The following is a 27,912-nucleotide window of genomic DNA, read 5'->3' on the forward strand; positions in this document are numbered from 1 at the left end:
GGACGTGTAGCGAAAACGTGTCACCGTTCGTGCACGAAACCATACGCGTCGTCGAAGCCTGGCTGAAGTCTGGAGAGCGAGCCGCGCGGAAACTCGACTGTGCCGTGCGTGTCGCCGAGGACGTGTTGCTATTGCTGTTGCTTTTGCACGCGGGTGACTACGAGCGGACGGGTACGCGGCCGATCGGTCTTGACGACGGCCACGGGCCACGGTTCCAGCGTCGATTCGACGTCGCACGGCCGAGAACTCGATGTCGCTCGAATACCGCGCACACCTTTTCCTTGCCGGGCACGAGGTTGGCGAGACGAGCCATCGAGCCAGTCTGTCCGAAAGGTCTCGTCGAGGTTTCCTGGACGCGACGGACGCGCGCATTCAACCACCAGATCTACGGAACGATCCCGACGTCCGTCGCGCCGGTTCCAGCACTGGTCGAATACCGAACACGCGTCGCTTGTTCGCTCGTTCGTTCGGTCGCTCGCGCGCGTGAAATCTGCTTGCCTACTCGCCCAATGCTAGCGACATGCGACACGCGCCACGCTGCACACACGGCTGTCCTACCGTGGAAGGTACTACCAGGCGACTCGACTCGACTCGACTCGACTCGCTTCGACTCGCCTCGCCTCGTCACGAAGCGACACGATCCCGCCTACCTCCGCACCTATCAACCGTCCTGTCGCTGTCGCAGGTGCGTCGTTCTACAGGGTGCTCGCCACAATCCGATTGATATTTTAAAGCGCTACTCCATCGGTCGCAACCAGACGACAAACGTACAATTCCCAACTGTGGCTTCGTTTTCAAATTACCAACGGTCACGCATCCACCAATAGCGAAGCTCGAGTCAGCGCTCGGCTCTTTCGGGTGGAGTCTGCACTGACCTGACTCACGCGCGCCATTGTCGGCGGATCGTCATAGTTCGCAAATTTTTTAGCATTGCGATCGTCGTTGTCAGCGTCGATTTATTTCCGTTGGAATCTTCGACAATCGGAGAGAATTGCAAAGGAATGCGCGCAGAGAAAGGAGATTGTAAACAACGAGTGCCGAGCTAAGATAGGAATTACCGCGATACGCCACGAACAGATTGCTCGAGCATACCTTTAGACTTACTGGAACATCGCTGGATGAATGCTCGGTGTTGCGTGTGCAACACGTAAATCGAAAACGGAGCCTAACCACGTCGGTTTATAGAAAAGCGAGCAATCGAGATCGAACACCCTGTATACGAGGAGAACACGCGAGTCTCCTAAGCGTCGGTGGAGCTTTTGCAGGGCTTCGGAATCGCCACGAGTCTCGCGAGCGAATCAACGAAACCGTTTCTACCGCTCGGTTCTTTGCGTCCTTAATTATGCTACACACTCTTCGACCGGCGCTTTTCATCGTTCCACCGCATCGTATCATCCCAAGAGACTGTTCTCGAATACGCGTCGAACCATAGACATCTTTGACGATATAATTGCAGCGTGAATACGTTCGGTGGTTTCCGAGGCTAAATTAACTTAGTTTTTAAGAGAGCTGTCGCTATACGCTGTAAAAAGAAACTCGACACGATCGATTGTAAAGGTCGCAATGTATTGTTGCTATCTAAAATCACATATTCACAATATAGATACAATTCGTCTTAGAATTCATCGTCATTACATACAATATAAACAGTCGTCGATCTATAGAAGTCGAAAACTTGAAAATTGATCCCGTCGCAAATTGACCGCGACCGTTTGCAATTCCTACGGCAACGCGCGCGAGATCACCGAGACGTGTTGGAATCTGCGCGCACGTTTTATCCGGCACGGGATTTTGGCACGGGTCTGGAAGCTTCGGAAGACGTTTGCGTGCGCGCGCGCGCGAGATCGATTTCGCGGACGTCGCCGAAAGGAAGCCTTTTACGCCGTACGTGTCGGATTAGCGCGGTCAAGTGTTCCGTGAAACGCGCGACTTACGGCGATCGCTCGGTGTGGTGTTTGCGCTGTCCGTCGTTTATCCGTGTACATATACGATATAGATCGATATATTGATGTATGTACATTGGCTCGCGGCTCGCGATCGTGGACAATGAACCTCCGACTTGCGCGATAATTGTAGCTTCGAGTTTTAAAAAATACAAAACGTACTGGACACGTCGCTCCTTCTCCTCTGTCGGCCCCTCCGAGTCTTTCCCAATGGACAATGATCTAGAGCACGATCTCCCTAGCGTTTCAGCCGGCGAAGGGAAGACATTGCCCGAACAGACTGGACACGACTCTTCCCCATCGTATAAAATTATGTATTCTCTTTACAGGCGTGTCGAACGAACGATAAACGACGATTCGATCCATCACAGTTTCAAGTTTTAGGACGGAAACAGGGTATTCCATGGATTATGCCGAGCTTAAAAGTTCTCTGCAACAATGACGATTACACACAGGTATCATTCGGCACTGGACAACCCCCAGCTATCTCTAGCCCATGGACGAAACGCGTGGACTCTGCAGCGGACAGGCATGGGCAACGAACGATCTTCACTATTCGATTTCGACCAGGGTCATATCGGGGCCAGACCATCGCCACTCGTGGGCATAAAATCTCTGCCCATGCCTGCTACCCGATATCGAGCATCGGGCACCGATAACGCGCGACGCTCGAGTCTAACGCTCGCGTCTACGAGAGTTAGCCGCGGTGCCGTCTAGATACTTACGTCGAAAGTTCTCTTCCCAGCAAACCAGTCCCCACTAATCCTGTTCGCGATCGACTCCTATTAAGCTGAGCCCTTCTCTCTGCTGCAAAAGTAAAAAGAAAGTTTACGTCGTTTGTATTCCTACCGGACGGTAAACGCGTTAGTAAAACCTCTCGATCGCGCGCGCGCGCATGCACGTTTGTACTCGCATAGGCGATTCTCAGTGTAGAACATGCGACGAGAACACTTCACGAATTCATCCCAGCTCTGCAGAAAAAGTACCTTTATTCAAATCTCGATGATATATCACGATATTTACAAAGAACAGAGAAAAGATCAGATTACAAAAACGATCGATACAAAATCAATTACATGCGCGTAGCGGGGTGACTGCCACCGCTCGATATACCGACAAACACGATCGTTAGGCATTATCTCGGGCGATCCGTTTCCTCTCCTAGCGTACAAACTACAAAGATATAAAAAAAATGCCGGGGCGCAGACTTCAGTCTTATTTGTAAAAGAAAGAAAAAGATCGCCGTAGAATGACGCGCTCAGAGAAACAAATTACTAATATATACATTTTTTCTTATTTAAAAAAGAGAATACGATACACGCGTCCCGATTCGTCGTCAATATAAAATTACGTGAAACGCGAATAAAAAAAAAACTCTTATAAAATTTGGAACTATAACCGTGCGTACAACTTGTGGAGTCTACCAAAATTTCCATTTCTTTTTCTCCCGTTTCTTTCTCTTTGAAAACGCCGGCCACTTTCGAATGGTCTCGAGCTTGGTCGCGACGGTGCGCCCTCGACCGTCCGACGAGGAGGCGTCGTCGCAACTTAGCAACGCTGCTTCGTCGCATTCGATTGCGTCCGTTCGACAATAATCGCTCCGACGAACGTCTTTTCCAATTAGTCGCGAGGGAATGATTCCCGATGAAGTGGTCGCGACGACGTCGATGTCCTTTCGAATTTCCGGAGACAACGGCTCCACCGTTTGATCGGGAACGTTACCGGGGGAAGGACGAGGGCGCCACAGCCGTACCGCCACTTCGTTCTCGTTCTCGTCTTTCCAGTAAGCGATATCGTCCAAGTTTCTCGCTCGAACGAGCGATCTGACCGGTGTGGAGAGCTTGTCGCCGGTTCCGGTGGCGAGATGGTCCACGGACCTGGACATTATGTCTGGTGTATCGCAGGAAAACGGCGATTTCTCGTTGAGGCATTGATAATCATCGGGCAGCGAGGCGCAATCGCTAAGCGGGCTGCCCAGAAAATCGAACGGCTTCCGCGTTTTGCGGCCGCGTCTCGAGTGTTTTATTTTGCGGCGGTGTACAGTGCGGCGCACGATGTTGTTTCTCTTTCGCCGTGTGCTCACTATTATGCGCCGTCGCTTAGCTGGTGTCTGCTTCATGGCCTCGCCGATCAAGACGGTCCTGTACAGCGATGGCGAATTCGGATTGCCCGACCGTGTCCGAAGAAGACGCGACAAGGGTTTGCCCGGTACGTTTGGCTGTCTCTTAAGCTCGTCCACGACAGCTTGGTAACATGCGATTGCGGTTCCGTTCGCGCAGGCTCGCGACTGTCTCACGGTAAACAAGCGTTGAATTGAGTCGTTGGGCGAGACATTGTCCGATACGAACGAAAGCCCGTCCGAGGAGGACAAGTCTCGAGGTACGACGCTTTTCTCGAGGCTTCGAGGCATTCGCATGCAAATCTCTCTCCTAGGTGTTTGCTCGATGGTCGCTTGAAAGTCCAAACGGATTCTCTTGTTCGCGATCTCGGTCTGCCTTTTTCTCTTGAACGAGCTGACCCTCGAGACGAAGACGTTGCGCTTCGGCGTTCTCGCCATGATCTTGAGCAACTCCAATCTACAGAGCCTTTGGTTCTCTTCGGGCGTGGTGTAGGCCAGCTCGGACGCGGATCGCTCGTGTAACACGACCGACGGTTGGGCGTGAGTCGAGTTGGTGGACGCGATAGACACGATAGACGCGGTGGACAACGTGGACACAATGGTACGCGCAGACGAATCGTTTCGGTTCCGTGACGGTACGCGGCACAGCTTCGCATCTTTCGTATCGTGCAACGCGATGAGCAACGCTAATCTCCGTTGCCGCGCGGACTCCTTCCTCGAAGCGAACGTAGTCCTATATAACTTACCACCAGCGGCGCGTGCTTGACGTTTGCGACGTTGATCCGGTCTACTGAACGCGGAACCAGTTTGAAGAGCCTCCATTAAGCTGTCCATAACGCCCTCCTGCGTTTCGTGCGCGTTCATGTCGACGAGGGCGCGCTTGCGAGCCGCTCGAGCCGCTTTCTCGGCTTCCGCTTTTTCCCGCGCCTCCCGCGCTCTCCTCTGCTTCTCCTCCCCCTCCCGCAGCTTTATTATCTCCCGTTGCGCTTGCTGAAAACCAAGCAACAAACGTCGTCAGATTTTTCCGCGTCTACTCTTGTCGAAACTCTCTCGACCTCCTAACCGATCCCCTCTCCTGCATATTCTCCCGTAATTATACAGCGAGTACAGCGAGCACGGGAAAAGATGGCCGATGGAATGCGGATCCAATTTGGTTATCGCCAAGGTGTTGCTGACTTTTAACGAGTTCTCGCGGGCTGTCCCGCCAGCCATCCATTCGCCTCTGCATTGCCATGCCTCGCGATAATCGTTTTGCCATACTTACGGTGAAGTCGTCTTTGAACGTTTTGATGTCACCGAAGAACTCCTCTATCGTGTACTTCTGCTTGTCGAACGAGAAGAACTCGGAGATCCCGGTGTATAAGCTGTCCATGTTCTTAAACATGTTCTGCATAACCTCATAGGACTCACGAGCCTTTTTCGCGAACGGCTATAGCACAGAACGGTCAAGGAAAACAACGAACGATACCGTTATCGCTGAACCACGAATTTTTGCGCAAAATAAAAAAGTAAAAAGGATACGCCCATAACTTCGATGAACCTGTCCTCGTCCGACTGGGGCACTTTGGCATTCGACAGATCCTGTTCGAGGTTCCGGATGTTGGACTCCATCTGTCGCAGCGTTCTTTGAATGTTCTCTAAGGACACTCGACTCGCTCTGTCGACGTGCGCCAGTTCCTCGGGGAAGCTGATACACTCGGGGAACTTGCGTTCTATCGTGTCCACCAGATAGTGCATCAGAGTCTGCTTGTTGTCAATGTCCTTCGTGCTGGTCAACTGAAAACCGGAACGAAACGATATCTCGGTTCGACGATCGTAACTTTATCTTCCCTCGAGCGCGAACGTACCTTGGTCAAGAAGCTTATCTCGAAACCGAAAGCTTGGCCGTTTTTGGATCCGGTGTTCATGTAGTTGCCGAGCAATAGGATCAACTCGAGAATTCTGGCGAACTTTTTGCTATCCTTAACCTCCTCGCAAGCCGCCGTGCCGGCCACGATGTCCGGCTTCACGTCTTGGACCAGTTCCTCGAATCGCAGCATGAAACTCAACGATCTCAACCGTGGCAACAATCTCTTGATCGTCGATATCTGTCGAATCGCCAACGTTCAATCGCCTGCGTAGTTCGAGGATCGAAAGAGAATTGTAAAACAGTAGTACGATTACTTACGGTAACGCAAAATTGTTCCGCCTCCGTCAATTCGTCGTACTGGTCTTTGAAAGCCTGCAGCTTGGAGAGCTGATCGGGTGGCGGCAAATACTGTATCAATCCCTGAAGTATGTTGTCCGATACAACTGGACCCTCGCACTTCAGCAAACAGGACTTGACTTGGTCGTACGACATATGCTTCAACGTGCCGCCAAGGAGGATCAAGATGTTCTGAGCGGCTTTGCTATCCAGAACCTTCAAATCCTTCGTCTTCTTCGAGGGTATCGACCTGTACAAAAGTGAAACATGTTTCGTCGGTACGTTTCAGCAAATGTTTAACCGTCGGCTGTCGAACTAGCTCCGGCGGCAGACGATTAAACCGATTCCGATCAGACGTATTAATTACTTGTCCACCACGTCGTCTATCCTTCTGCCGCTGGGCTTCGATGCGAATTTCTGAGACAATCCATCCAAAATTTCCGGACTCGCTAGTCGATCCTCTTGTACTTTCGTCCAAAACGATTTTTCGGTGAGTTTGTGTGGCAAGATCTACAAGAGGATAAGCAGATGATTATAAATTCCGTGTTTGAATATCTGCTAGACAGCGTGCAAGTACTTACTGCCTTCCAATTCGCCCTCTTCAATGGAGCTTCAACCTCCCACTTTTTCTTCGGCTTCAGGCCCAAGGGTAGAGACTGCGTAGCGTTTAGAGCTGGTCCGAGACCAAAGCCAGGCATCATGGGAGGCGGGGCTGGACCCATTCCTGGCATAGGAGGTGGGGGCGGTCCCATTCCAGGCATAGGAGGCGGTGGTGGTCCCATGGATCCAGGCATCGCTGGTGGTCGCGGAGGTCCTGGGATTCCAGAACCTGGTAGCGGAGGTGGCGGAGGCGGTGGTGGAGGCGCGCAACCACCTGGGAACGGGGGTGGCACGGGTGGTGGTGGCACTAGACCAGATCCACGTATCTGCGAAAGAACCGGTAGGGTTGGAACAAGCTTCAAAAGGAAAGAAGTCGTCGATAGTGCGACAGTGTTCTGATATTTGTGCCGATTTTTCTCACCATGCTGCCACCGGTGGGCTTGCCTCCGCCTTGTTCCAGTTCTTTGATCTTGTTCTCCGCGTGCTGAAGCTTAGCTTCGGCTTCCTGCTTGCTGGCAATAGCCTCTTCCAGTTTCTGCGACACCTCGATCAATCGTCTCTCCTCTTCCGCCCGCGATTTCTCGACCAGCGTGTCTATCAACGGCTGCACGTCGATTTGAAACCGCTTGGTCGCGCTAAAATCCGGATCGCAGCCCGAACGATGCAGCACTATTTGCGATACGCATTCCTCTATTAGTTTGTAGTACGCGGGCCTGTCGGATCGAGAACACGGGGCCGCGTGAACATGAAAAAAAAAGAAAAAGAAAAAGAAACGTACAGATCGCTGGAACGCAGCATTCGGTATCGCGCCTCGAGCATCTTCTCGATCTTCCTACCTGACCAACGCGTCGTCCCTAACGAAAAGGAGGTGTTGGAGTATCGATAGGAAGTACGGTTCCGCCGACGTCTCCATTACCATGTTTTTAATTACTTCGAAGCAGTCGTTCACGTCGTCCAGTTCGAGTCGCACGTGGTCGAACCTCTGCACGAACTCTTCGTAGTCCTCCTCCTTGTGGTCGTTGAAGATCTTGAGGTGCCTGGCCAGATCTTCGGACTGGTCCCTATCAAGCGTCTCCAAAATGTCGGCCAGACCGACCCGCATGATCTCGTTTCGCAAATGCAGTCTAAAATCCAGCTCTTCGGTCGAAGAGATGATCGAGTTGATGAGTTGAAGGCACTCGACCTGTTTCGGCAACAAATACGAACTGTTCGACGATCTATCTTGAAGATAGTACAGCGAGAACGATAGAGCAGCAACAGATAACATACCCTCAGGTTCTCGTTCTTCTTGTTCATCAATCCCTGAACGATCGGCAGAAATCTTTCTCTGCCCTTGAACTCGCCATTCATGGTGATCGCGTCCAAAACCTTCTTGTGACTATCGCTGGAAATGAGGCAAACCGCACCAAGAAGTTTCACGGCTTCGGACATGACGGACGGTTTGGTCGGTTCCAACGATCTCGCGACGATCGTCAGCGCCTCATGATGGGCCAGCATTTCCTTTATGCCGACGGTATTGTTCATGATAGCCTTTAAGCATCGGATGCATTCGTATTGTATGCGCTCGTACCGATTGTCACTGCGAAAAGATACAAAGAGACGCTGTCTCAGAAACGCAAGAACCACAGGAGGATATTCCAGCGAAATCAACTTTGGTTCGCGACAAACGGGGTGTCGCATAGTCGACGGGCAGAGGACATCGTGCAAAGAATCGGCAAACAAAAACTATACGATCTGCTGAACTAAGGGCAGCCAAGAGAAGGATCGAACTCGGTGAAACTCGGGAATTTCGGCGCTACCGTATTCCCGATTTTTACCTCGCATCGAAAACTAGCAACTTAAAAGGAACGGAAGGTCACAAGACTTTCTAACGCTAAAGAAAATAAAAACTAAAGCGTATAGTATGTTTGCATGAATTACCTATCATAATATATGAAGGCACTGGAATAGAACAACACGGTGATTAGAAATTCTTAGTCCGGCAACGTCGAATACCAATGCCGTGATGTAACGCAACGATTCGCCATATAGGGAATGGAATTACTTACTTCCGGTAGCACTCGTTGAGCGTGGCTAAAACCTGTTTCAATCCCTTCGTGCCGAATTCTTGAACCCAACTGAGAGGATTGTTGGTTAACGCGATTCTCAACGACTCGATGCAGCTGTAGATCTTGTTTACGCTTAGATCGGGCTGCGCCAGGTATTGTATATAATCCGCGGGCTTGTCGAACTTGGACTTGTTCTCCTGAATACTGCCTTTGTAATGCAGCACCAGCATCTCTTTTTTCTTGGCCTCCGACTGCTGCCGTAGAGGTTCCTTCTTCTCCTCGGTCAGGTTCATATTCGCCTAAAAGACAAGGTTTCACTTTGGTTTCGCCGACAAAATACCACCGGTGTAAGATCTACCTCTTCTTCTTTCTACTCACCAGCATCTCTTCGAACTTGTCATTCACAGCCTCCTCGTCCATCCTCTCGATGATGCACCGCTGCTGTTCGATCTCATTGAAATCATCGCCGGAATGGGGTCGGGGCATCGTGTGATTTCCCGAACCACTTCTGACCCCACCTCCACGCCCGGACTTTTTTGGTCGGCCGAACCATGTGTCCAGCTGAAACAAACCATCACAGATCAAACGTCTATCATCTTCTAGATTTCGGCCATCGCGTATCGAGCGCATTTCCCGAAGAAGCTGGTCCTGCCAAAGATCGCGAAGCAGTCGGACGAACCCGGTAGAAAAGCGAGTCTTACCCATTCCGTGATCATAGATTACGCGTTTGTGGTTACGAGCGGACCGCAAGGACGTGCACCTACTTCCCTCGCTTCAAACGCGCCGCGCATCCGACTTCGTTAACAACAGGCACAAGTTTTGTGACCCGATTCTTCTATCGCTCTATTCGAAACGATGTTCCACTTGTCCATGTATCTGTTTCGCTCTATTCTGTATCCTCTGCGATCGATCCACAGGTGCGAAGAACACGCGCTCGCTCCCACGAATTCCTCTGGATCAGCTCTATTCGATCGGCACGCGATACCGTTCCCGCCCGTTACCACGTTACACGCTACCGCGACAACTCGCTGTCACCGATCCACAGGTGTTATGTCGAAATGACACGCGTTCGTTCGGCTCCCTCGGATTTCAGCTCTCGCAGTATCAAACGACGCGACGCACGCTCTTGATATTCATCGAGTAACTAACTTTAGGATAACGGCACCGCCGATGGCGATGGCAAGTCATCGAACGGACCAAAAGGAGAGAAGATCGAGATCGAGCACGGCCGAACGGTGGAAGGACGCGCGCGTGCGTATTCGCTGGCACTACCCACGACCACGACCACAATCACGACCATAGCTCTCCTCTTCTTACATCTTACGGCGTCGTACATTCGTGCCTGCGCTTTTCGATGTTCATTGCCGGAACGAGAATCCGTTCTCTTCGTACGCCGTCCGATTACCTACTATTGTTCTTATTACTATTTCGTTGGCTGTGCAGCGCAGTAATTGGGCGCGAGCGTTGCGCGTGGATTGAACATATATGCGACGCTGTAACCACCGGGTTGCGCTTAAGGGTTGTTTCAATCCTGCGCCTTTCTTTTCGATGTTTCTGCTTTGCGCAACGCGTTTTCTCCACTCTATTGCTCTTTTTTTGGGAGGAGGTTCTATATTTGAGAAAATCTAACTAATCCTGCAACGGTGTACTAGTTCTATTATATTTAATAAAACGAAGTATCCCAAAAAAATTAGTGCTAGGAAAATATTCGTCTTTCCAATCATTTGATCCTATAATATTGTGCCATCGCATGATTTTCCTATTTTCGTGTTGTCTCGACGCATTCCACCGAGCATACCGAACAACAAGCACGTTTTAGCAAACTTTCGAAGTCGTTACGCGCAACAATTTAAAGCATTCGGTCAGAGCTCGCGGCTGTCGCGCTAACTTTCCGGTTAATTGATCGTCACCGACGAAAACGACTTTTCCAAAGGCGCAAATTATTGTGAGTCATATTCCACGAGCCTGATAGGGTCTACGTCATGCCTGCGAATAGCTCAAGGTTTCGGCAATTCGAGCGAACACGTCGCTCCGGTAATTTTGTTATAATTCACGGTCAAAATTTTCCTCTCTCTCTCTCTCTCTGCTATGCGCGACACTATTTCGAAAAACATTGAGAACGATTCTTGGAAACCGCGCGACAATCGATATTTTCGCGCGTTCCCGTTTAGCGAGAACGTCGACGAAAGAAAGGAAGCGAGGAAAAAGTTGAAACAGCGGATGAGATCATACGAACGAACGGTCGATGATGTAACAGACTGCGACCAGTATCCGCGTGCTTTCTACATCGAATCCTTCTCTCCCTATGTTTCGCTTTTTTGCGTTTTGCACGTTTCGCTTGCATCCCGTCAAAAAAGAGCGTAAAACACCGACCGGTTTTTGGTCGATCTATTTTTTGGGATTTTTAGGATTCCCGAGATTCGCTGCATCCCTCGAAATACCGTGCTCCGAAAAAACAAGTTATACTTTCGACGCTCTCTTTGACAAATGCTTCTGTCGAAGCTGAAGCGATTCTTTAAAAATACATTATTCAGAGCTGCACGAAGAATCGCAGTAGCGCATAGCGCTATGATCGACGTGGCACACAAATCTTTCTTAGGCTACCAAAGTGTATAGCGTGTATGTAACTTTGGAAGGTCTAACTACTATAAGTATAAACTTGTTAAAGGAACTATAATCAATGGGAATCTGGTGGCCTATACAAGGGGTAATCTCTGTACACGACTGGACAGGGATCTATATTCTCATGATCGTCCTCAGTCTAGTTGTAACGATACGAGAACATGATCGCATATCGTGCTTGCTTGTACGCATTCTCCGGATGCCGGTCGCCGGTGACTGACGCGGCAGTAAACGCGTGAAATTGTCATAACCCTGATCGGCAAGCGTCGTCACCTTGTCCTAATAATTTGTAGTTCGCGTCGCGTCGTTCCGCGTTGCTTCGACTATCTAGGCTTTTTCTGTATGCGGCACGGTTCACCTTGAGCATTAATACCGTTCAGCGAGTCTCGATTACCATCTTGGATATAATTCGATGAACTCAATGTCAATCGAGCACGATTTTATGTGAGCGACACGCGTATCCGCGGTTTCGTATCTGCTCTCTGTGCGAGTTTAACTCTTGAGTGGACTTTGAGAATGCAACAAACTGGATCCTGATGTTTAACATTGGATTTTAGCGAGCCGGTGAACGGAAATCCATTTTGGTGTACAGCAACGGAGAAGTAGCGCGACGATAAAAATTGATCTAGACCTTCGACTGTCCGACGGTTCCGTCGATACGTGTTCAATAATTATCAGCATAAATTTGTTCGTGCAAGAGTTAAGATCAGAAACCAACAAGGTTTCCGCTATCGCGTCGCTACAAACGCCAGCCGATAACCGTACAACAGGAAGTGCGACATCGTGCCTACGTATTGCGCGCATATCGCTTTCCCGAACTGGTTGCAACACGCGTTATCGTGCTCGTCGATATTGTACGAATTCCCGGTCGAATTTGGTGCATCTTGCGACTGAAAATTCCTTGTGCACCCTGGCCAAACAAAATTCTGATAATCCGGACCCAATGATTCATCGCAGCGGATACTCCAGTTCACCTAATCTTGACCACAACCGGGCTCTACAAATGTCATTTTACAGTACAAAATATATATAATACGATCGACGCGCGGTAATGCTTGCCCATGCGAAATTCATGGCAATTTAAATGCAATACAAATATACAAACATTTTCCCTTGAAATTCCAAGCTTGTTGGATTATTGGTATTCTACCATACGTCAGAACTGTTATCGTCTGTTGGCTCTTTTGACAATTTCACGTGTTATCTTGCTCGCATGTATGCATGTTAATGCAAACTAATTACTATAAATACTTACAAAACCTGCTGACGATTTGTCCTTTCTATTGGCCATAGTTTAATCTTCCACGATCATTACCTTCGATCGCACATTCTCTTCCGCTGCGAACAAGCAAGATTCCAGATTTTATTTTGTCTGAAATAATATGTATATGTACGTCTTATTTATCTGCGAATCTTCCAAAGTGATTTTTTCTAACTCGGGTAACGTTCGAGAAGATTCTTAAAGAGATTTTAATAGATGCTTGCCTATGGACTCAAGAATTTTGTACCTGTTCCAATTACGATACACAACTCCAATAAGATATAATAATATCGAGTGCCTCACACCTTGTGACCAGGCTAAGAAAAAACTGCTACCAAAGAATATCTTATTTCTGCAAGAATTCAAAAGTCAATGTTGTTTTGTATTTTCTGAAACGTTGATTTGAGCGAACCGGAACGAACGCTGAGAGAAACAAGACGTAAACGAAAAATACAGTTCGAATTCGATTAGGTGTACTTACTCGGTACGATTCAAAATACACTTCAACAAAAGTCAACTTCGACGATTAGAAATCCGTTATTGGCATTAGTTTTGGAACTGTGCTCGATCGGCCGGCAGTACACATGAACGAATAATTTGCCTCTGGTATGCAAAAAGCGACGAGCACTTGGCAGTTTCTCGGACGAGGAAAAATGACCTTTCCAGAGAAAAATATTCGTTTCATCCGTTATGACAATGAAACACCTGCCAATACAAAACAACCTTTTCAGGAGATCGAGAGACAGTAGGTTATACAATGCTATTGTTGCCGTTCCGATACGAACGAGGAATTCACTGGGAAAACACCGACACCACAGAAAACGTACAATTTGAATGGAAAAACTGTCGCATCGGTTAATATTGGTCAAAGGAACACTCGGGTTAGAAGCAACAACACGCGCAATGCTGTAAGAGGACAACAGCGCCGCGAATCTCATTTCTCCGTCGGTATGGCAGAAAATTTGCAAACGCGCAGCGCTATCAATGAACGTCGAAGCGAATCTTTTGGCTAACGCAAAGTGGTTTCCCATCAATGTGAAAATTGGGTAACGGTGTCACGTGAATTCAGAATATTTATTCAACACTTTCATGTCAACGTAATAATCTTCGATATTTACACGTTGCGCCGACCTGTTGCCTTCGATCTGATTTCAAATTTCTGTCACTCAAACTTGTTCTTCGGGAGACGTCTAGGACATCCGATGATATGGTGTATCGCGGTTCACACCATATAGCTATATCTATTTATGACAAACGCAATAAACAGATGTCTCCTATAAAAACACATCTTTAATAAAAGATAAAATAGAATTATCCGTTTCATCCAATTTTGAAATTCAACTATATAGTTCCTGTATTTATCGTCTTTGAAATTTTGAAATCCCGGCGCTGTTTGATTTAATGATTACAACTTATAAACGCTTATCGCTTAACGCATTGCCTACCAATATTGGTTTGAAAAGTTTCTGTTTCGCATCTAAAGATTTCTTCATCAAGTTTTCGATAACGATAGCAATCTTACGTGAGAATTGATAAGTCAGCTTTAATAACGTAATGTAATCGTTTCTTTCGAAATGGTTGTATAAAAGGAAAGGTTCGAACTCCTTCCATAAGCTTCCGGTAGGCAAAATCATTAAAACGTTGAATTGTAATGCTTTACGCAGTCGCGGAAAGGCGGCAGAATTAAAGACGCGCAAAGGGTAAACGCCGATTAAACTTTATGGTACAGTTTACTTTCAAAGATTAAAAAATTTGTACAGGCTCAACAAATATCTTTCGTCCGATAGTACGGAATCGAAACGTGCTTGTTTCAGCTCGGTCACCGTTCGATTGGCATTTTACAAAACAGTAAATATAATCAACTTCCCTTGATCTTGCGTACATATCACACTGAATTCGAACAGTTGAATTAAAGGACGAGAAAGACTCGCCGGAATCCATTGTGAAACTTAAGAACGACTCGGTTAGATACAGTGGTACATACATTTTAAAAGAAAATGGGAAAAATAAAGGAGCTCGTAAAACTTATAATTAGTGTCTTACGTTACAAGAGAAGAGTACAAGTACTGGACCGCGATATAACGCACCGCTCGGTTTTCACGAATATTTTAATATACACTATGCAACTTTGAGAATGCCGAGTCAATTTGATCGATTTCATATAATCATTACAGAGATTAAAAAATAACGCGATCGATACTTCTCATCATTTTTTCTATAATCTTTCCCTTTTTTCCTCTTTTCCTTTTTTGCAAAAATGACGTACTACTATGTCTCGTGGAAGCAAAAAATAAATTTTCTTTTGCATTCCAATTACAAAATATATGAAGGTATTCATTCGTCGGAATTGCTTTTATGTACATACAAGCTAAATGTACATATGAGACTCGATCAATGTGTTCTGCGATAAAAAGTAACCACTTACACTGTATACTAAAGGCCATGTCGTCATATATTTGAAATCGTTGTTCGCGCATTTGCTACAGGGCTGCGACAATCTTCACGATCCTTTTCTATTTTCTTTCGTTTCCGTTTTCATTGCTTATTACAACAAGCAGGAAGCAACTGCGCGAACACTCTACCTAAACACCGATCAGTGTTTTAAAAATGCACACGAAACGGTCGCAAATGTTTCCAAAAAGAAAAAAAACGATAGGTAATACGATGAAAGCGTTGCAATTGCGCGTCTCCAGACAAGAACGGCAATCACACCGGTTTCCTTTCAAAGTTTTCGCTACTCAATGCGTTAATCGCGTTATATAAAAACGTTATAATACTTCGGACCTTGGCGTGGAAACTTATACACAATTGCGTTTACGCAATAGTCGAGCCCTCGGTTAAGGCTCGAGAAATTAAACAGCTGAAACGAATAGAAGATGCGTTTCATAAATATACAATTTAACTTGCGCAAAGATAACGTAATTACCTTGTACGATTCATCTCTTTAGAAAAAAGCTGATTCTCTGCGACAAGTGATTACAATAACATGCTGTTATTTTTGAAGTCCTAAAGGAAGTTAAAAACCTACACACCCTATGCGGCGTAGCTATTTCAAATTTGATACGCAAAAACGTTCGCGTCGAGCATAGAAGCACAAGGAAACTTCGTTTCCTTCCATCGAATGTTTCGATCTAACGAAAGCCAGAGAAATTCGTAAAACGTTGATTAACGTTCGAAGCTTCGTCAAACGTTCTCGCGAACCGTCACGATCGCGTAGCACGATGTTAAATCGTTTACGCTTATATGTATTTTAGTGAGTCGAAAATATGAACTCGAAAAATGAAGAAATATATAGAGAATAACAACTAAATAGCGATCGAACATAGGATGTGTAGTTTACGTAAAGGAAATCGAAATCGAAAACGATGACCAATTTGACACAGTAGACTCGCGGGTAGAGATTACACAAAATGTTAGGGGATACGTCGGCTAAATAAATCGATCGGGTTAAATATAAATGGGGGAACAATCGAGTAATAGTCGTCACATTTAAAATACGAGGCAAAAAAAGCATGGATCTACTGTGAGAGCATGGTTATCGATTGTACTAAAACATACATATACTTAATATCGTAGCAGCTTTAAGACATCTGCAGTTTTCCGTCGACACGATTCTGTTCTCGTCTAAGAAAAATCAATATTACTGGAAACAGTTACAGCGAAAAATCGTTTGATCGACTTCCGATTATCGAGATGGGTTCGCATCTGTTAGCAAAAGTTCCAGGTTTGCGTACCCCTCGGTTTTCACGCGAGATAATCTGTTTAAATGCTGACTGAGCGTGTTTGCGGCAATTGGCTGACAAGGTGCGACACAGGGTGGCGTTTCGCCGGTTATTTCGATGATGTTTGCTATGAAAGATGACCACTGCGAGGACAACGAGTCGTCCGTTGGATACAGCTCCTCCGCTCGTTCCAACATCGATGCTATTACAGATACACCAAACTAGAAGAAAAACGATCAGACGTGCAACTACTCAAGGAAAGGAAAAACAAAACGGATGTCAGATGACATTTGCACAAACCTTGTTCGTAAGAGCGAACGTTAAACTGTTGCTTCTGACCGATTGGCAAACGGAATCGGATAAGGATCGAGCTAGCCGTAGTATTGCACCAAAGTCTTGTACAGCGGCGAGCCAACGTTGAAACTCCGAATAAAGTGTTATCAACAAATGAGAATCTCTACGACCAATTATAACTAATCCTCGGAATATCGCGTTCCATAGTTCCTCCAACTGTGTGCGCTGCTCCGATACGTCCAAAAACGGCAAGAACCTCAACAACAGCGTCTGCAACATGATCCAATGACAGTGATAACCGAAGAAAGATTGATCGATTCGTAAATCGCTCTAGGTTACTCACTTTTCCCTTTCGAATGCTAAGCATGCTTGTCAGTTTATCGTCTTGGATCAACTGAAGCAAAGACGGCAACATCGTATTTATTAACTCTGGTCTCGTTTTTTTAACGGTATTTGCTTCGGTCTCTCTATCCGGATTCTGCTGTTCGCTTAGCAGAGCCAACGGATTATGCAAATCCTCTAACTTCAGTTGGATTACATACAACTGAAAATGTTATCTTTTGTATTACTCAGGGAAATATCGTACACCAACGTTCCGTGATCGAAACGGCTAAATGAAAAACAATATTAATACCCTTTCGATTTCGAGCAACAATTGCCTCGTTCGCCTCGTGTCCCTTTGTTGTATTTGCGTAGCCGACTGAGGATCGCTGTTCGGTACAACGTCCATGTCGATCACTTTACGCGGTGCTATCACGCTGGCAAACTGTAGCTTTCCTAGTGAATTTTCAAATTGTGCCGGTATATATATTTGTCTAGTAAGAGTATGATGTTGATTCTGTTCCCGATCCCTAAAAAACAAAAAAGAAAACAACGCGAAGCATCAGCAGCACTGTAAATTATTTCAAAAAGCAAAGACCAAGAAAAGAGGGTGCACCTTGAATCTCTATGGTAACCGTTGTTGTTATTGTTATTGTGAAACTTTTTGTCCTTTTGCTCTTGACTCGCGGTCTGTTTGCTTCTCTTATCGCAGAAGACGGTATAATAGTAGTCGTCGACGTACGATTCGTTAGTGTTTAGTTGCAACAACTGTATGTTAATCAACCACTGTTTTTCCCGACCGCTCATCAAGCCAGCGTATTCGTCGTATTCTCCCGTATTGGTCATTCCGTTCATTCCATGATTATGATGATGGTAATGGTATTGTCTTTGCTGGTAATTCCACTCGTGATTACGATAATATTGATTATTTTTAAGAAATGGCTGATGATTCCCTTGTTGTTCCGCGTGGTGGAACGATCTGTTCTGATTTCGTTGGTTTCCAGAATGCGGGAAATTGTGTTGCTGCTGATGAGGACCAGTCTGATTACTAGAGAAAGGAGGCACCATGCTATGATCAGTTCGCATAAACGGCGGGGGCCCTAAATTCGAGTGCGTGGGTTGCTGAAATAAAAGGTTCTCGATATTTTACCAAGTTACGAACACTGACTTCCGAAAAGTATAATATGTATTATGAAAACTTACAGGAAAATTATTGCAAAATGAACCATGAATTGGCTGTCTTTGCGTACCGTGTGGCACCATTAAATGCCCAGCATGTGGCACCATCAAATGCGCCGGAATTGGGTACCTCAGTACGTTTCCGGTTTGATCTGTAAAAACGATTGCTTTGAACTTATAGGCAAAATACCGACCGGATATTTCCGTAAAATATACGCACTAGGTAATTGCCTAAGATGTGGTATGAATTGCATGTGTGGGGGGAATCTTGCGTTTGGGGGCAGAATAACAGGATGCGCGGGTGGTATGCCTAATCCTGGTGGAAAGCGAGGCGGACCCGATAGAGATTCGAACAGAAGCGATCCATCGGATTTCTGTTGTTGTTGCTGCAATAATTGAACGGGCTTGACCAATCCTGGTGGTGGTCTACTTCCAACAATACTTTTTTCTAATTCTGTAACGGTTCGTGCGGTCGTCAAGACCGACGGTAACGTGAGAGGTGGCCTAGGGTTAGACAAAGAGAAATTCGAAGGACTATCCCATACTCCGGGGCGGGGAACGATCCCTTCCTTCTCATCTAACACTAGATGTGATAAATTATCTTCGATATCCGTGGTCACTCCATTCTGAAACACAATTTTTATCAGCATGCATACATAAACGTGTACACGCAAGATGTTTCAATTATCTCATCCACATTGACATCTTCGTTGTTTTAGCATTTGTTGGTTTATTGCAACGAATATTGAGATTTAAACACATCCACATATCAATGATCTTGAAAATTACGCAAAAAATTACATTGAAAGAGAAGAAAACAACATAAAGTAGTAAACATTCGTCGCGATAAACCAAACAACTTTTTTAGTACATTTTTTTTCATATCTGCTGTAACAACGATGATATTAAGTTGGACGAGATAAACGATACATTCTGTATACGCGATACGCTGAGCGGGTACGATTTACCATTTGTTTACCTTTTTATTCGGGGCATTCTCATTTTTCGGTCGATTCCGACTCGACTCCGCGATCTCGGCAAGTTTCTCGTGATCTTTCTCCCAATCGCCGATAGCGCCGTCGGAGCCGAAGGTTTCATTGTTAAACGCGTCGTACTCCTCTTCTCTGAAATCGTCCTCCTCCAAAGGGCCATCCAACCCATCTTCTAAACTGCTATTCTATATAATAATCGAAAATTTAAAACGAAAAATCAAAGACTTCTCGGATTATTATTTGACCTCGTTTCGATTATTCCTCGAGAGAGAACTATCGAGGTCGCCACGGCTCTATTTACATTTTTGCTAATAATTATTTAACTTGCACGAATATGTTTATTCTAAGGTTTTCATAAACGTTTATTATCGTACGGCACTAATGAGCTCAAAATATATTCAGCAAATCGTTGCATTTTCCAAGTGCATTTCGAAAGCCCGCTCATGGGTTAAATAACAATTTCGAACGAACGCAAAAAGAATCGTAATAAAGGGTACGGGAAGCGTTCGAACGTTAATATTTCGACAACGAATATCGGAACAACAACACGATGAAAAAGTAAGAGAAGGTCGCCTACAGGATGATGAAAAAAAATGATAACGATAACAATTGCCACCGAGATAGAAGTGTTAACGACCTTTATGGAGAAGAAGAGAACGGTGAGGTTATGCGACGTACCTCCATCGCAACTTGTGGAGGTAGTAAAACGGGTAATGCTTATTCGGAAAACTGTGCGCGCTGGAGGGATCGGAGAACATTACTTATCGGCGATTCATGCGATAAGTTCGTAGGCTTTGTAGACCGTTGTTAGATGCCGTGCGTTCAGCTGTTCGGCGAACAATTTGAATTCTTTGTGGATGGGTAAAAGGCGACGCGACTGTTCGTCGAAAGCAAATGCGAGTTGTGCTTTGATCGGTCTGTTTTTCGGCTGTTCAGAGGAGAAACGCGAGCGGACCATGAATTTGTTAAGAGCGAGTCTACTTACTGCGAGCGCTGTATCAAAACCGAAAAAGAAGTCTGCCATTTGTCGAAATTAAGTGTACAAAATGTCATGTTCTGATCAAACGTCACGCGATACGAAAAGCATAAGCTGTCATGGCGGTTGTACGGTGCATCCACAACCACGTTCCAGATGTCGTGCGCGTTCTCAGGAACCGTACCACGAAATAGTCTTCTCTAGAAAGTTCTGTCACAATCGTTTCTTCACGATTCCGAATTGACTGACCTTGAAACACTACTACGAACCTCTTCATTACCGACGATGACTCTATCCTTCTCTGTAACCATCTGTAACTCCCTGGGTAAAAGAGGAAGAAGATACTGGTTGCGCAAGATAACGTACACACGAATTCGTAATAATGTTAAATAACAGCAGGTGTAATTGAATAATCTTGGATTTGAAAGCATCCCGGTATTCGTACTTGAATCTAATAAAGTTTTGTGATTATGCTGCCATAGATACTTACACGAAGCATCATTTCCGTGCACAAGCGCAGCGACAGTTGGTTCTCGAAAAGGGCGGGAGTTTCGTTTCTGCGAGAACGCTCCGTGTTCATAGGTTAAAGGAGGATTCGGTCGATTTGTAATGGTATGGAATGGAGCAACGCATAGGCGAGAAACAAAAATATTATTGTAGATAGCAAATATGAATCAACATTATCCAAGTACTGTACACGTTTTCTTTGCTTATCCGCAGAAAAATGGACGAACGCAGCCCTCGTGGTAGGTTATCAACGAAAAGTTGTAGGTCAGACAGAGAGCTGCGTTCGCAGATTTGAGTTTACGCGCAAACAAAACACATACGAGACAATCTATATGTGTAATCTCGACATAAACATGAACACATGTACAGTTGATCCCCTGTTCAAATTTCGACGGTATCGCAAGAGTATCGTAAACTGTAAAACGACGGGAAGTGTTCAAGGGAAATAATCATCGAGAAAAACGAACAATGTGAACGTGCATTTTTATTGCCATTAAGTCTTTTCCAATCGTGCTAGTTTTCTCTCAACATTAGTTTCCTAATTCATCGGTAATGTATATCGATAAACGATATTTAAGATTTAAGAATCTAGTGGCTTTTAATTGGCGGCGAATCGCGGGAATTTCAACTCGGTGAGGCGAGGTTGTGTAAATGCGGTCGCCGCGTTCTCGTATCGTTTTGTATCGTATCGTATCGTATCGTACCGTATCGTATCGTCTCGCGTCGCGTCGGCCATGATGCGACTATGCGAGTTCGTTCAACGTTCGATCTCTGACACTCGACCTTCGATTATCGACTTTGGTGATAACGGATTCTCTTGTAACGGAATTCGAAATGTTCGAATCGAATCGGGTAACAAATAGATATGCGCAACGTCCGTTCAGCTCGAGATTGACAGATTACGCTTGCAAGGAGGCGTCGATGTATGTATAGAGCGGTTTAAAATACACGTGTACACGGTTGAAATCAGGTAGTCAGGTTCGCATATTTTCTGAGCATCGATTCTTTTGTTTCAGGGAATTACCAGGCTGACCCTTAGCTGCTTTACGTGCATATACGCGTAACACAACGGACGTACATATAAATATGTGAGTAATTAAAATATACGGATTCGTTTACAATGTACATAAAGTAGCGATCTCTTAGTGTATAGAGTGACCAAACAAAGAGAGGCGTAAGTGTAAACAAACGATACGAGGTAAGCCAAGTTGACAAGTTGAAAAATGAACGTGTGTCGAATTACTTGATCTTGCGTATAATTTTTCTGTGAGTAGGACTTCAACCTCGAAAAAACGTACTTCCCTAGAAGTTGGACAGAATGCGCGACGAGCACCGAGACTCGGATACCGAAGATCGAACGAGCTCGCCCTTCGTTAACGAATAACAGCGCATGGAGGGAGGCGCGTGTACGCGGAGAGCAGGTGAATCGGATAATCGGATAATCGGATCTTAGACGCTACTCGTGGCGTGACAATCGTCCAGTGTAGCCAGACTGCTTGCTCTCAACGACGCCAGACTCAAGGAACTGTGATTCAAAGTATTCATGCCGTGAGGATCCTCGCAATGCAGGTACAATCGTGAACTAACGGACTTGTGACAGTCGGGGCACAGGCGCTTCTTTTTCTTATCGCGCCGCTTCAATATCTCATAGGCGCACCTGCAAACGACGCGTGGTTCGATGAACAGTCGGGGGCTGGCTAGCCGGTCGTGTCTACGTTTTACCTGGCGTGCAATATGTGGGAGCACGGTAGCGCCTCCAAAGAGTCCGACTCGAGGCCGAACGGCTCGTTGCAGCCGCCGCATCGCAGCTCCAAATCCTCTTCCATAGCCGCGGCTAATCTCTCGTGATGAGCCTTGTGTTCCTCGTCGCCGAGGGACCCGTAAATCCGCGACAGCCTCGACCTTACGGTTCGCACCAGGAACTGCGCGCGGATCGAGCGGTCGACGAGACGACAAACGACAGACAAACGACAGACAAACGACGCGTTAACGATCAACAAGAGTCGCGTTAACACCGAAGAAGCACACGGTCAGAGACAAAGAAGATTACCTTAGCACCGACCGATCCAGCGACTTCGAGCAGTCTTGTATTAAACTCGAGCGGACGACAGTTGCATATCTTGTGTTGCAGTCGAAGAGCCTCGAGACATCTCGCTGCACCGTCCATCGCTTCCATTTGACAAAGACGATCACCGGTTGCTGCCGCGGATCCCATCGCACTCTCGTATTGCCGAAACGCTTTCTACGGGTACATGTTCGTATATTGGTCACGCTAATAATATTCGAGGGGCTCTGTGACAGCGGTAAACTGGCGATGCACGGAAGAGGAGAGACTCGCGGTAAGGCAGCATTTAATTGTAAGGGATCAATCGAGGCTTCAACACCTTTGAACATTCGCGACGTCCTTGACTTTCGTTCCGGTATACTACTTACATTTATGTCGGCCTTCTTCCTATAGATATCTCCCATGATTCGTATACTCCTCGCATAGCTGGCTTGATCTCCGGATACGAGCGACAAACGCGTTGCTTCCTGCGCGGAGTTGCGAGTCAAACACGAGGTAAATGACAGAATGGAAACACAATGGAACTGACGTCGCTTGATAAAAACGTACCGAACAGTAGTCGTGCGCGTCGCCGAGTTCTCCTTTTTTTCGAAGAGCCGCGGCCATTTGCAGCAGGGCTGCTCTATGGTGCCGCGAGTTCAGATCGCCGAGTTGCAAGCTTCTCGAGAGATCGTACGCCCGTGCGGCGTACCTCGCGCTTTTATCGGCGTCGTGTAGTCTGCAGAAGAGCTCCGACAGGCCGACGTATACCTGCGAGTCAGGATCGTGATCGCGATCGTGATGGCATCGAGTCGGAATGTCTGTTGAGTTGACAAAGAGAAAGGCTCGTGAGCGCAAGACTTACTTGCAACTCCAGCGACGGATCTTGAATGGAATGAGCGATCTTGTGGGCTCTCTGGAAGGCTTCCAGAGCCTTGCAGAATCCCGCTAGCTCCAAATGCACTCTACCCACGGTCAAGTGAACCAGCCCGGCGGTCGCGCATTGGTCGCATTCGTTGTACAAACTACGGAATCGTAGGATCGAATCGGTAATTAGGTATCTTGGAGAATCGAGGATCTGGGGAACGGCGGTACTACCTGTGTCTCGCATAGTCCAACGCTCTGTCCAATGCGCCCAGGCGTTCATGAGCCCTCGCCAGATTTAAGTACGCCTCGGCCCGCATGTTGGGTGAATCGAGCTCCTCCGAGATGCATAATTGCTTGTGACCAAAATCGATGCTGTCCCTGAAACGACGCGATTACTCCTGACTATGTTAATTCTAACCGACGGGGTGGGGGGGGGGGCGAAAAAACGCAGTAGCACTCCGTAGTAACCCCCTTTCTCAGGGAGGAAACGCCTCGTTACCGTGTCAAGGATCGCGAGTTTTCTTTCTCTCCGAGTTTCGCGTCTCGCGTCTCGCGCACAAGTAAATACTATCTCTTGGTCACAATCTCTCTATTAAGCTCTTTTCTCTTCCTGGTCCGCGTACTTAAGCTAGGAGGCTCGTAGTGCTCTCCATGGCAGCTAAGTGGGTTGAGCAGTCCAGCCGACCACCGCGCCCGTGCCTTTCGGCGAAACGAACTGACAGCTATAGTGGTTTCTTTCGTCCGTTTTCGCTTGGATTTGCCGACTGTTGTTTTCCCAGCGCGAATCGCATCGAACCAGGCCGTTGATCTTCGAACTTTTCCGATTCGCTCGAACGAACCCTCGAGAGATTGTCAATTCTGTTAAAGAATTATTGAAAAAACGGCACCGTAGAAGAGGATCCTCGATACAACGCAGATTTTCGATTCGCGGGAGAAACGATCGTTTGACGCGATGTATCGTTTCAGTGATCACAACGTATGGCAAGCGAATCGCGAACGAGAAGGGTAACCGTTGCCGCGGGAGCCTGCTGCGAGTCTCCGTGGCGATCAAAGCCGGCAATAAACGAATCGTTTCGGTTCGGAAATCGATCGAAACGGTTCGCACGACGAATACCTATACTTTCCCCAGTCCATGTAGGCTTGGTATAAATAACCGAGGAGCGCGAACTTGTCCTCGCGTTGTCTGATGTTCTTCAGCGCGCCCCACCATTTCCGCACGGCGGCCTGTTGTTTGTGGGCGCGGTACAGCTTCAAGCCTTGCTCCACCTGGGACAAATAGATTCCGAAAGGGTGATTCGCGAACAACGAGGCCATGAACGGGAAACACAACGGCCGTGTTATAAACGGCGGCGCGCGTGGTTAAACGTAGGAGCAAACGGTTCTATCGATTCGACCTTGAACTTTCTCCGTCGATGATTTCAGATCCAACGATCTCGTGTAACGTAAATAGCGGCGACCTCGACCGATAGCGACGACGCTGGCGATCCAGCAGGAAAAACGAAGGTAACGGGTACGCCAGTCGCCTGCGTCCCTTGTATATTGTATGTTGTAGTTTATATGTGTTATATGTTGCATGTAGTCGAGGTCGTCGCGATCTCGCGATCAACCGGAAATACTGCCGCGTAGAGCCTCGCCCCGCTTCGCTTCGCCTTGCTTCGTCGACTCGAGACGAGCCGAGCCGTTTTCCCGATCAGCTGCCACGACCTTTCGACACGCTGTATTTTACGCGCGAACCTATCCTCGTGCTCTGGCGAAACTGGAGGGCCACCGAATCCGGACATAACCGATTACAGGCTGCGCCAAAATAAAAGAGTCACAGAGTTTTCAAGTTGGCTTCGCTGAGAAATGATCGATCGACGACCAACAGTGCGGAAGAATAATTCAGCGGAGTTCAAAAACAATGCTTTTCAAAATAACTCCAGCTCCTCCACGGTCATGCTTTCCTGTTCCTGTTCCTGACGTTATAATTGCTTTAATTAGCGATTCCAAATTTTTCTGGTACCCAAAACTCATTCTAATTTAGATCCGTTCTACCGGAAAATGCAGGATCCAGCTTACAGAATATCCGAGAGAAAAAAGGAGGAAAATAGAAAACAGCAGAACCTGTTGGACATGGTGACATTTGATATTTTTATGCTTCTACACATATAGCGGCGGTGTTTTTATTTGCTTTGTTGCGGTTATTACAGGAGGTCGCCGTGTCAGCCTCGAGGACTGGCGAGGTCACGAAGAGATGGGCTCTCTCAGGACTCGCAATTAGGAGGTAGCGTGACCGCGAGTATCGCGTGCGTATCTTTCTACCCCGGAGCGGTCTCGACAATGACCGAGAAAACCTGTTCACCGAGGTTACGATCGGAAGATGGTCGTGTAAGAAAACGAAGGAAGCGGAAGAGGGTAGATCGAGGTAGTAGAAGTAGGACAGGGCGAACCGATAACCGATCGAGGATGACTTACCCGTCTGCGAGCAAAGTGTTGGTCCAGTCGTTGTCTGCAGCCTACCAGACATTCCCAGAAACCAGCTCCGGATCGACCGTTCTGATAGTGCCCGTTCCCGTTCGAGTTCTGATGGTGGTAGTCCTCCTCGGTGAACTCGCACACGTCAAGAGGATGTCGCGATCCGTCCGGACTACCCAGCAGCGCGGTTGCCGACAGCTGATGACTGGCCGGACCGCTGCGAATTCGACACGATCATTCGTTGAAAGCGCGAAATCGATTCTCGACGAACCTCCGGTGACCTCCGGGACGAGTGGCCTCGCGACATCGCGAAGATGTTTCTTTAGCTTGAATCTCGCGTGCGAGACCCGAGATGAGTTCGCGGGGCAAAGACCGCTTGGCGCCGTCACAGCCAGCGCAGCGTTCCACACGAGCATCGTTCCAGTCTAGCGGCGTGCCGCATTGCGACCGTGCGTTTCTTAGTTTCCTTCAATCTCTGCCCTCAGATCGCTTATCGCGATTCAAACAGACGACGAACTATTGTGTCGCGTCGTCGAGCAATCTGAACGTGGGATTTCCTATACGCGTCCTGACATTGAACGCGGGTTTCGTGCTCGAATCGTAGTTTCAACGCGGATAAACCTAACTTGATTAATGTCGTCATCTACATATATCGAATAAATTACAGAATTCGTAATTTCTCTTTGGCTTGTTTAGATTTCTAGACGCGAACGACGGTCGCAACGCAGTTGGTTCGCGATCCAACAGATGAGAATCGCATACAGGAGATCGAAAGAATCGTTGTTTGAATCGGGCCAACTGTAAAGTATAAAATATAGGAAATGCCATGTTTAAGGGCACTCTTGGTCCGGCGCTCGTGTCGACGCGCATCGTGGCTCGGCATAGCGTTCGCGCAATTTCGGCTCCCGTCACCGAACCAGTAGCTGCTAGCCACGGTGGGCGAGGCACCTGTGACCTCTTTTCCTGACCTATATACCGGAGCGAAGGTTGCCGAGTTACGCCGCGGCACCGGTAAACTCGCGACAGACTTATTCCACCCCCCGCTCCATATCGAAACACTCGAGTCTCTCGCTCTCGAGCGGAAAAGCGGAAGAGCAGAAGAGCGGAAGAGCGCGCGCTCGAGAAAGGGATGCGATCGGATTTTAGGAGGGATCTCCTCCAAAGGGTCTCGCCCAAGGATACTTGCCCAAGGTAGTCTCTTGAGGAAATGGATTCCCATGACATGACTGCGCGTGCCTTTCTTCGTTACTTTTTCCTTGAGATAAGTGCTTCAAGATCTTCGCTCGCATATCGATTGTCCGTTCTTCTCCGGATGATTTTGATCCTCGGCGACATTATTTCGACGATGGCCGCGAGACGTTGCATCGTTTGCCCAACAATACGTTAACCGTTTGTCCGTGGCGGAAGAGGGTCTCGGTTCCCGAGGACCGACACGCCGATCGTTTTGAACCACGATCACGGATCTTCGGCACGAACGACGAAATACGAGGAGAAAAAGTATGCGAGTTTGAGGTAGCTCCCTTTCGCGCGCGTTTCGCGGCACGAGCGAGTCGAGTATGGACAAAGTCGTCGGAGTTTGACGGAGTGTATATCGGATTCGCGCGATTAGGAGAAAATAGACTTTGCTCTCGCGGATCTTTGTACTTGCGTGTAATTGAGCATCGAGAGAAACAACACCTATGTGTACTTTCGAGAGGATCGTCGAGGTGCAACGCGTTCGATATTACCGTTGAAGGACCGAGTAAGTCGTAGAGCAACGGGGACGGGCGGCGGGTATT

The 27,912-nt window shown here is 47.3% G+C and overlaps 3 protein-coding genes across 3 annotated transcripts; all 3 read right to left on the reverse strand.

The window, feature by feature from the left end:
* Positions 1 to 1,547: 1,547 nt before the first annotated feature.
* Dia (diaphanous related formin 1) lies at positions 1,548 to 13,821 on the reverse strand. The gene is made up of 17 exons (XM_076424000.1): positions 13,260 to 13,821; positions 12,773 to 12,855; positions 9,274 to 9,456; positions 8,896 to 9,194; positions 8,768 to 8,788; positions 8,117 to 8,426; positions 7,684 to 8,030; positions 7,269 to 7,560; positions 6,829 to 7,173; positions 6,615 to 6,757; positions 6,230 to 6,497; positions 5,910 to 6,149; positions 5,584 to 5,838; positions 5,327 to 5,491; positions 4,809 to 5,052; positions 2,669 to 2,750; positions 1,548 to 2,373 (listed from the first exon to the last, which is right to left on the reverse strand). The coding sequence occupies exons 2-17, from the start codon at positions 12,806 to 12,808 to the stop codon at positions 2,352 to 2,354; spliced, it is 3,252 nt and encodes a 1,083-aa protein (XP_076280115.1). The 5' UTR covers positions 12,809 to 12,855; positions 13,260 to 13,821; the 3' UTR covers positions 1,548 to 2,351.
* Positions 3,355 to 4,802, reverse strand: LOC143208992 (uncharacterized). Its single transcript, XM_076424088.1, has one exon. It carries the CDS (start codon positions 4,498 to 4,500, stop codon positions 3,364 to 3,366), a length of 1,137 nt encoding a protein of 378 aa, XP_076280203.1. The 5' UTR covers positions 4,501 to 4,802; the 3' UTR covers positions 3,355 to 3,363.
* Positions 13,822 to 21,233: 7,412 nt separating the features above from the next.
* On the reverse strand, positions 21,234 to 27,463 carry LOC143208987 (43 kDa receptor-associated protein of the synapse homolog). Its single transcript, XM_076424065.1, has 10 exons — positions 27,321 to 27,463; positions 26,135 to 26,351; positions 24,795 to 24,946; positions 23,912 to 24,058; positions 23,679 to 23,838; positions 23,384 to 23,584; positions 23,203 to 23,301; positions 22,820 to 23,011; positions 22,492 to 22,691; positions 21,234 to 22,426 (listed from the first exon to the last, which is right to left on the reverse strand). The coding sequence occupies exons 1-10, from the start codon at positions 27,356 to 27,358 to the stop codon at positions 22,219 to 22,221; spliced, it is 1,614 nt and encodes a 537-aa protein (XP_076280180.1). The 5' UTR covers positions 27,359 to 27,463; the 3' UTR covers positions 21,234 to 22,218.
* Between the last annotated feature and the right edge of the window lie 449 nt (positions 27,464 to 27,912).

This window comes from Lasioglossum baleicum, chromosome 5 (assembly GCF_051020765.1).
Source record: "Lasioglossum baleicum chromosome 5, iyLasBale1, whole genome shotgun sequence".
NCBI lineage: Eukaryota > Metazoa > Arthropoda > Insecta > Hymenoptera > Halictidae > Lasioglossum > Lasioglossum baleicum.

Coding starts and splice junctions, on each gene's coding strand:
- Dia (XM_076424000.1), bottom strand. CDS start 12,808: ATGGCCAATAGAAAGGACAAATCGTCAGCAGGTTTT. Junction 5,839..5,909: donor AGATAAGCTTCTTGACCAAG/GTACGTTCGCGC, acceptor TCCGGTTTTCAG/TTGACCAGCACGAAGGACAT. Junction 5,492..5,583: donor GGTTCATCGAAGTTATGGGC/GTATCCTTTTTA, acceptor TCTGTGCTATAG/CCGTTCGCGAAAAAGGCTCG.
- LOC143208992 (XM_076424088.1), bottom strand. CDS start 4,500: ATGGCGAGAACGCCGAAGCGCAACGTCTTCGTCTCGAGGGTCAGCTCG.
- LOC143208987 (XM_076424065.1), bottom strand. CDS start 27,358: ATGTCATGGGAATCCATTTCCTCAAGAGACTACCTTGG. Junction 23,012..23,202: donor GGAAGAAGGCCGACATAAAT/GTAAGTAGTATA, acceptor ATGTACCCGTAG/AAAGCGTTTCGGCAATACGA. Junction 22,427..22,491: donor TCCCACATATTGCACGCCAG/GTAAAACGTAGA, acceptor CGTCGTTTGCAG/GTGCGCCTATGAGATATTGA.